Source organism: Triticum dicoccoides, chromosome 6A (assembly GCF_002162155.2).
Source record: "Triticum dicoccoides isolate Atlit2015 ecotype Zavitan chromosome 6A, WEW_v2.0, whole genome shotgun sequence".
Lineage (NCBI taxonomy): Eukaryota > Viridiplantae > Streptophyta > Magnoliopsida > Poales > Poaceae > Triticum > Triticum dicoccoides.
In genome coordinates this window covers 256629457-256638655 of record NC_041390.1, presented here as the reverse complement: position 1 = coordinate 256638655, position 9199 = coordinate 256629457, and the positions used below count along the sequence as shown (strand labels likewise).

General features: G+C 41.3%; 1 protein-coding gene across 3 annotated transcripts; it reads right to left on the bottom strand.

Moving 5' to 3' along the window:
• Positions 1-3821: 3821 nt before the first annotated feature.
• On the bottom strand, positions 3822-8541 carry LOC119316744 (high mobility group B protein 9-like). 3 transcript variants are annotated; one of them, XM_037591127.1, is made up of 7 exons: positions 8396-8541; positions 7921-8152; positions 7178-7256; positions 6034-6196; positions 5869-5952; positions 4601-4983; positions 3822-4511 (listed from the first exon to the last, which is right to left on the bottom strand). In XM_037591127.1, exons 2-7 carry the CDS (start codon positions 8127-8129, stop codon positions 4095-4097), a joined length of 1335 nt encoding a protein of 444 aa, XP_037447024.1. In that variant the 5' UTR covers positions 8130-8152; positions 8396-8541; the 3' UTR covers positions 3822-4094. The 3 variants fall into 3 exon arrangements, with proteins under 3 accessions (XP_037447024.1, XP_037447023.1, XP_037447025.1); XM_037591126.1 differs by having other exon boundaries at positions 8387-8536; XM_037591128.1 differs by lacking the exon at positions 8396-8541 and adding an exon at positions 8255-8269.
• Positions 8542-9199: the final 658 nt, after the last annotated feature.

The following is a 9199-nucleotide window of genomic DNA, read 5'->3' as shown; positions in this document are numbered from 1 at the left end:
CACAAGCTTGGGGGCGCCCCCTAGCGCGCCCTCCGAGCTTGTGGCCATCATGTGGCTCTCCTGGCCTCCTCCCGAAGCTTCTAGGGTATCTTGTGGTCCAAGAAAAGTCATCAAAAAGTTTCGTTCCGTTTGGTATTGATTTTTTGTAAAGACAAAAACAAGGGAAAAAATAGCAACTGGCACTGGGCACTAGGTTAATAGGTAAGTCCCAAAAATGATATAAAATAGCATAATAATACATATAATACATCCAAGATTGATAATATAATAGCATGCAACAATCAAAAATTATAGATACGTTGGCGACATATGACACATTCATCGCAAACATACAATTTCTTATCACATGACAAAAAATCCACATTAGAATGGTTTCCCACATGATTATCTTTCGGTTTTCGAAGTCCATTGCAAGAAATGCATATTTGTTCATAACAAACTTCCCACCAACACCATAATCTCCAACCAAATTAAACTTAAAGTTGTAGGTGTAGGTTTTATAATGAGTTTGAATGTGTGATTTCAAAAATGTTTGTGATATGACAACTCATTTGAATAGGTTTAGCAAGCATGACACAATATAAATCATGAACATGAGATATTCCATCATCCATTTCTACATGTCTTGCTAATTTCAGATAATCCAAATTATAGGTATTCATGTTATCCAATGGTTCAGGCATAGTAGACCTAGCAATCATAGAATGCATTGTTGCAGATGGGTTATACTTACAATCATCCCCTTGCTCTTGTTGTAATCTTACTTCAATACCATCTTCCTTTTCTTGATCAAGCCATTGCTCCTCCCGAGCACATGGTGAATCATCAACTCTAGTTTGCTTCTCTTCTTGGTCCTCCATATACTGGGAAAGTGAATTAGCACCAGATTGCCCTTCGTCAACACAAGCCTGTACATTGCATGGAATAATGCAAGGAATAGAAAGGGTTATGTTAGTTTCAAAATCCTCACATTTTATATCAGAAAATAGCCTGATATCCTTTGATGTATCTTTCAAACTCCTTATTGTGGGGATCTCATTCTCACTTTTAGTGGAATCAGACAACTCACTTTTTATAATATCACTCTCACACATTTTGGCTATGTGGCTCTCATGCTTGCTTGGGATTTGGTGTGCATTGGTCACTATAGAATTTTGACAAATAGTGATGCTCTTATCTCGTGATGCAAGCACCTTTTTCTCATCACAAATCTGCTTACTTGCAGTGAATGACCCATACTCCATCTTGTTCTCTTCACAGCTTAGCTTCTTCACACGACTGATTCATGAAGGGGACTGGATACTCACGTTGAATGGACATGCACGTTCTTCCCGAATTCTCCGTTCTTCAACTATGGCATAAGTCACAAGGTCTTGCATGCGTCCAACATATTTCAATCTATAGCAGCCACATCACGATTCACACCATTTTTTAAAAATATGCGTGTGTTGCAGATGTATCCAAAACATTTGCAACATACATTGCAACTTTCAACTCATCATAGTAGGCTTGGACATATCAGAAACCTTGCTTAATGTTTTTCTTGTGACGAAATAAATATTCTTCATATTGTGTTGGTACAAACTCCTTTCCTCATGATCTCCTTCAACTCCACCCATGTTCTTACAAATCTGCTTTTGCGGTGGTACTTCCACCACTTGCAAGCATAATCTTCAAATTCCATTATTACTCGAAGCATTCGTTTTGATTCTGGAAATTTCCTCAACTCCAAATCCATGAATTGTACCCATTCAAGGAACTCCTCTGGGTCAGCACTTCCATAGAAAGGAAGTTCCACATACTCACGACCTGCCATGGTTAGTTGTGCAAAGCCCTTTCTACAAGAATATATGTGTGTAACAACTCGAACTCACTATCACTTACCAACCAAAGCTCTTGTACCTTCCAAGTGAGAGCAAAATCATGCTCAACCGTGGTGCCAGTGGTTGGTAGACAAAGAGTGGTAATCAAGCGAATACAAGTCAAGGGTTGCACATGCGGGATAGTTTTGTGGATCTTAGGTGGGTTATATATGTAGCAAATATACACTAATATGCCATCTAGGTCTTGTTGAACCAATTAAACATCCACAAAAGAATCTAATGCCTTAGTTGCTCAATGTGATACAAGTGTAGAACATGCAACTCACACCAAGGAATCGGATTTGCTAGAAAACACAGATTAAAGAATTTGCACACTTGGCACATTTCAGCTCACAACACAACCAGGGATTTCTCAAGATATTAGTGAAGAACAGTGCCAAATCTGTATCTTCTTTTGATTCTAGCGCACACTTTCTTTCCTTTGGACAAATCGTTCTTTCCTTTTTTTGTCTTTTTTTGCTTTTTCTGAAAAACTTTCAACAAGTGACTTGGATCTAGACACACACTTTGTGGGTCTCACGAGAATTATAAAGGGCGAGCTTAAACAACAAGAACATCCAGTTAAAACTTTCCAGCAAAGACACGTGAATAGATCTGACTTTTGTGGCCGGAACACACAGTGAGAATGAAATATAACAATAATGGATGAAAAGGACACGGTGTGGGCTCTCCAAAATGCACAACAATATCCAAAATGAACTCCAGACAAAGATACACAAGAATTGGTGGAGGATGAGATATGAAATTTGAGCACAAAAATGGAGGCAAATGAAGAATTATAGATGGGGGAACTCTCAACAACTAAAAACAAAGATCTAATGGATAAGAACTTGATAAAACTCACTAAATAACGGATTAAAGACGACAAAGGGCTAAGTAAAGGTAACTTTTTGTGGGGCTATTTTTGGACTTTAGGATGAACAAGAACATGAATTGAACTAGGGGTACAAGATCCTACCATGTCAAACGAAACTATGATGCCAAGATGATCAGGGGTTGCCCAATCTTAACGGAGGATTTGCTTGATCGAACGAATCAACACCACCTGAAGGGGAGGAAGGAAGCCCTCGATCCCGGCCAACAACATTGTCAGGTAATGAATAACTAGTGCAACCTGACGAGACAGGAGCAAGCTATCACATATGCAATGACAAATAACAAGTATTCGCCCAACCACACTCAAGTTTTTAATCCACACAACCACACACGAAGTTGGAAGCACGAACTGGTCACCACCTCAAGGGCTGCTGTTGTAAATGAGTGAGTTTACCCTCTCACAAGACGAGTTTACATTAGCTAACCTATGCTAAAATCAAATTGGCAAAGAGCAACCTCAAGGGTTGTTGTTGTAAATCCGTGAGTTTACCCTCTCACAAGGCAAGTTCACATTAGCTAACCTATGCTGAAATCAAATTGCCAAAGAGTGGTGGCTGAAGTGGGGGAAGAGGTATTTATACCAGAAACATCCCTCCTAGCTTAGGTGTGAAAGCAGCCTAAAAGAGGGGCTCAAATTCATGCTAACTAGCTAGGAAAGAGAGCAAACACATGGAGCATCGTGCAACAATTAATGCTCTTGACGGCTTGCACCGGAACTCTCATATCCTTCGACCCAGGACTTCAAATGACACACCATTTGTTTTTTCTAATCAGACAGGTTGATGAGACATAGTTTTTCTCCTGTTTGCAAAAGTCTATAGGCAATTTGCTTTGTCAATTGCTTTCGTCTACCCTTTTTTTTTTTTTGCTTTCATCTTGTAATGATGATAAATCCAAGTACCACCAAGTTTCCCTCTAGGTGGTTGTGCCTAAGCCTTCATCTGAGCGAGATAAAACCGCACATCCAGTTCTCTCGTGTTCATTTCCTCTGAATTCAGGTTCGTCAAGGCATGTTACAACGCGTTACGGTGATACTACAGGCCGAAACTAATGTCAGCAAGAAATCAAAATGACACAAAACCATATATCGTCCATCCAACCAATTCAACATATCAACTTTGTTCCAAACTGAAGAAAAAACCCACAGCATTTCATGCGCTAATAGAGTGTTACCCACATAAATTAGCCCGTAGCAGTCTCTACAACAATGCTGATATTTAAAAGGAATAAAAATGAGACATCGACCTGATCCTACATCCAAGGTAGTAGGCATAACCTGCCGCTCGCTTCAACTTATTACTTCCAATCTTGTACCATTAAGTCATTTTTCAATCATTATTTAGGTGCAGTGCTCTGTTTCTCATTTTTGTTGGGGTTCTCCCTCCTGCGAAGTTCAAACCGGTCGCCATCAGCAGAAGGATCAAGCAGCCCAGGCGAATCAGTGGTATCAATGCTAGGCTCACGAGATGTATCCGTGTTGAACTCTTCATCTTCAACAAGTTTTCCACCTGAATCAACACCTTCGTCACTGTTGTTGTACCTTTGATTGGACAGCAGCATATCTCCTTTACTGACCTTGCAGTCCACTTCATCAATAGTTACTTCTGTCTGGGGAAATGTCTGCTGGATAGGTGCATTGCCGATAATAGGCATAGGATTGCTCATAGGCTGGCCTGTTCTCAGTTCTTCTCTATAAGCAGCCAACTGAGACTGGTATCTCTCCTTGTCCTGTACACCTCTTTCTTGGTACACCTATTAAAAATCACAGAAGGGACATATCACATGACAAAATAGCTGATGATTTGTAGAGCTGAGATTTTAATAGATTTTTTCTATCTTACAGCTTTGTCTTCAGGGCTTAGATTGTTCCACCGTTCACCAATCATTTTACTGATCAGCCTGTCCTGGCCAGGATAATCTGGCTTTAGCTTTCTGTGCTGGTCTTGGAAAAAGAAATTATAGCCGCTCCTGTTTGGTTTGGGATGTCTGGGGTCTGTTGTACTTAGCTTCTTCCTGCGTTGCCTCCGCCTACGTCCACCCTTCGAACCAGTGTTGTTTACGGGCATAGTAGGTGCCAGAGTTGTAAGAGCAGGTTCCTCACTGTAATTATAAAGGACTGCTTTTGTGGATTTTGATCCCGTAATAACAGTTACAATGTAACCATGTTCAAACTTGCCATCAATTATTACATCCACATCAACATTATCAGAAGCCAAAGCTGGGTCTAAAACAGTTCAAGGAAAAATAAATTAGTCACATGAATATTAATATCTTTCCTCGAGTCTTAAATCACCTCCAAGTCGTTCAATTTGTTAGCTATGTTTGTCGTTCAGAAAGCTCCATATAATTTGAACACAATATATGTATGTGGCTGTTTGTACTGAACTTCTACTGAGTGATATATAGATCTAATTAATGCCAAACCAACCATGCTAAACTAGAATAAAGATTAGTGAATCATGTAAGTAACAATATCATGAACTCATGATGATACAAGGTTTTTAAAAACTAACAGAAACGTGCATACCCATCCGTATCTGATGAGTGCTACATCCAGTCCCAGTGATCGTCTCTTATTAGCTGTATATAAGCTTGCCATGTCAATTTACTCACCATCTCAATGCGTTGAATCGTATAGGCCAACTATTTAATACTCCCTCTGTTTTTATTTACTCTGCATATTAGCTTTGTCCTAAGTCCAACTTTATAATGTTTGACCGAGTTTATAGAAAACAATATGAACATTTACAATCACATGTATATTGTGAAAATATATTCAATGATGAATCTAATAGTATTGATTTATTATTGTCTAAGCTAAAAGTTTTCTATAAACTTGGTCAAAGTTTACAAAGCTAATATGCAGAGTAAATAAAAACGGAGGGAGTACACGAGAACCCACTTTTGTTAAGAGAGTCTAATCGAATAGTGAGTACAAAATTTAATGACGGATGTGTTGGATTTTGTGAAGAGATGGTATCCAGCATAAGATATGGTTTCATCCTCCTCAAACTCTATGCCACGGACAAAAATCTGAGATGGAGGGTGAAGAGATAACGCCACACTGGAGAGGGAGAGGCCTAAAGAAGATGAGTTGACTGAAACTAACCTGAAGAGGCATTGGTGGCCCTTTTTCTTTTGTCAGTGTTTTGTGTTTCAGCTCTCACTTCTATGCAAGGCAGTGATCTGGGATCTGCGGTAAAAACATGGTCTGAGTAATGGCAAGAAAGCGACAGTCAGAACTAGAACACGGAATTCTGTAGATTGCACACACCACTTTCTTGTTGATACCAGCCCTGTGCTCCAAAGAAGTAGAGCTGTTCAAAATGGTATAACAGCGACATATAGTATTTTTTCAACATAAAAGAAGCATTTGTCGCAGTTGCAGGGAAAATAAATGACGCGGTTACTTCTCTCCATCTGTTTTCTGCCTTGACCTGTGCGAGGCAGCAACACAAACAGTTATCAATCTGACCTTCTGACTTTGCATATTTACAGATGAAGTGATGACTAACAATACATTCAAAAAAACACCACAAATTTTGAAGTGTCGTGGCTTTAACTTGCTTTTCCTTGACAACAATCTCTGCTTACACAAAAATGTAGTAAAGATTCAGATACGGTATTTATACCAATCAAGTCCTAGGCAGACGCACCAAGCAAGGTCGGTTTGCAATTAGCTGAATCCAGGCTCCAGCTCAAGTGTTCATAATTCAGATTTTTTTTCTTGTAAAACATGTTCTATGCTATACAAGTTTTAGAATCACATGGTACATTAGCCAGTCCACATGTTTTAACACATTTATATCATTGATGTTTTTGAAGGATTTTTATGAAATTTACTCTTGTCTAAATGGAATTGCTTGTGGGCTACTCGTATGATGAGCACTGTTGTTTTTCCCAATAATTGGCATCTTGCATAAGTTTGAAGCATCTAAATGAAAAATGCGATAACTATATCTGGACTGCGGCAAGAGAAAGGTAGCAGTGAGAAATCATGCGTGAGAATTTCGTTACCTCATAGGATAAATTGGGAGAAAATAAGATGAAGACCTACCAATGTAATAACAATGGAATTCATATGAACTAAAATTGCATGCCCAGTTTCCGTTTCTAACGAAAATTTTAGTTAAGTGATTGCTACATGGACGCAAAGTTTGATTTATCCCTAATGTAGCAGCAATTCATGTAGGCCAAATTTTTATTTCAAGAATTTGTAGGTCAGTTATTTGTCGAGTGACATAACATGGCTAAATAATTAGCTGCAGAGTTCAGCTATTGAATGACACCTGACAATCCTAAATATTACCTTTCCGGGGTAGAACAGTTGCAGCACAATGTAACAAATATGGCCAGACAAACTACTTCCGAAAGGAACTTTAAACCACTAAACATAAGTAATTCCATTAATTTCTTGCCTTATCAATGCCACCTCGTGAGGTAACTTCCTTAAATAGTTGATGAAGATCCAGGTCTTTTCCACCAATAATTGGCACCCTTACAGTGAAAAAGAGTTAGAGATACACCAAACAAACTATGCTCAGTGATGCTAGTACAGAATTATAAGCAAAGCTGCCAAATAGGTTGGTGTCCTATGTGACAGAAATAAAAGAGGGGGGAATACCCAGAAAATGATATGAGCCGAGGTGATGCTAAATGACAGGCCCGAAAGGAACACAAGCTGGTGTGTATCAAAGACCACTTGGTAACTGGTAAAATAATTATTCTGAAGGACAATATCCAATTTGAATGAAACAATAGTCCCATATTCAGAGGCGTAGCCAGCTATCAGACAGACCAAAGCAGATAACAAAGTAGCTACGTAATCGGTACCAAAAGATTTATGGCTTGAGACATGTTGGCAGATTTGGGCCACATAATATAAAGGGAGGGAGTACAGATTAGTAAACTAAACGAACGCGGGTCCAAAAAGAAAAATGCAGGCATTTGCACAATTCGTTATCAAGATTGCCGCGTCTCACCAAACCTCCCTTTCTCCCCTCCCATATTTATCTCCAACTTGAAGGAAAACAAAAATAAATGCAACAACAACAGCGATAATTAAAACATCATATAGAACAGCTCGAAATTATATTGCAGGCGCATGAATGGTGAAACGGTGATGCATAGAGGGGAAGGAAGGTTGCCACCGATCCCTTACTTGAGTTTTGTGCCCATGTGCGCGTGCAGCTTCTCGAGCTCAGCCCTGAAGAGGGCGGCGTCCGCCACCACGCTTTTGTGCTCCGCCATCCGCGCCGGGTACGCCATGAACCTCCCATTTCCGCCCCCCGCTGCCCTCGCCGCGGGCACAGGCTCCTCCACCTTCTCCTTACCTTTGTCCGCCGCAGCGGCAACATCCGCAACGGACATCTCCGCCGCTGCCCTGGTATCCCCTGCGCACAAACGACCAAGCCATAATCATCATCACCATCTCCGGTCGTCTCCGCAACCCAGCCGTGCCGCCGCCACGCGCCCGTCCGCCGCGGCGCACGCACGTTAACGAACGAAAGGGAGGGCAGAGGCAGAGGAGGCGGCCGCTAGCTGCATCTCCTGTTAATTTTCCGTTGGAAAGCAAACGCCTCTGCCGGCCCTGCCCACCATGTACAAGCACTATCACGCGCACTCACCTCGCATACCTTAAACTAGGACGAATATTTTGCTCCTACTTTTGCTTTAGGTTTTCGCCGGATGGATTACTGTGAGGTTAGCGATAATAAAATACCGCTATAGATCGGTAGAGAGAAAGGGCCGGGGGTTGGGCTGGTTGTTCTCCGCCATATGTGTTACCGTCAAACCAAAAGAAGATATAGATAGATAGATATGGGGAGTCCAGTAGTAATTATAGGTAGGTATATAGGAAGTTTGTACCTTATGATGTACTACCTAGATATTACCTGAGAAAATCGGCTATTTGTCACTTTCAATATCGGGCTTCGCAAAAATGCCACTCTCAACATTGGCTTCGTAAAAATGCCACCTAATTCCTGTACACTTTGATTACCATGCCATTTTTCCTTTTTCAATTACTTTCCTTTTTCTTTTCAATTTTCTGGCACCTGAAAGGACCAAAATACTCTTGTGTCTTTCTACCTTATCCAATCTGCTTGTAGTCTGCTCTATATCGGATTGCTCTGAGGCTAGCTTGTTCGTGTCGTCATGGTCGCTCGCCGCCGTACCTCGTTGATGTCCGCGCGAGCTACCCAACTCGTTGCCCTAGCTTGACCACGCCTGAGCGAGAGACTGCAAGTCACCGCCGGTGCTCGCCCATGGCTGCGCGCGCTGTGGCAACTCGCCCTCGTCACTGCAGCTCTCCGCCGGCGCTCATCCATGTCTGCACACGCCGGCGCAGTTCGCCCTCACGTCGCGGATGCTTACGCGTGCCAGTGCAGTTCGCCGTGGGTGCTTGCCCCCTTGCGGATGCTTGCGCGTGCCAACACAGC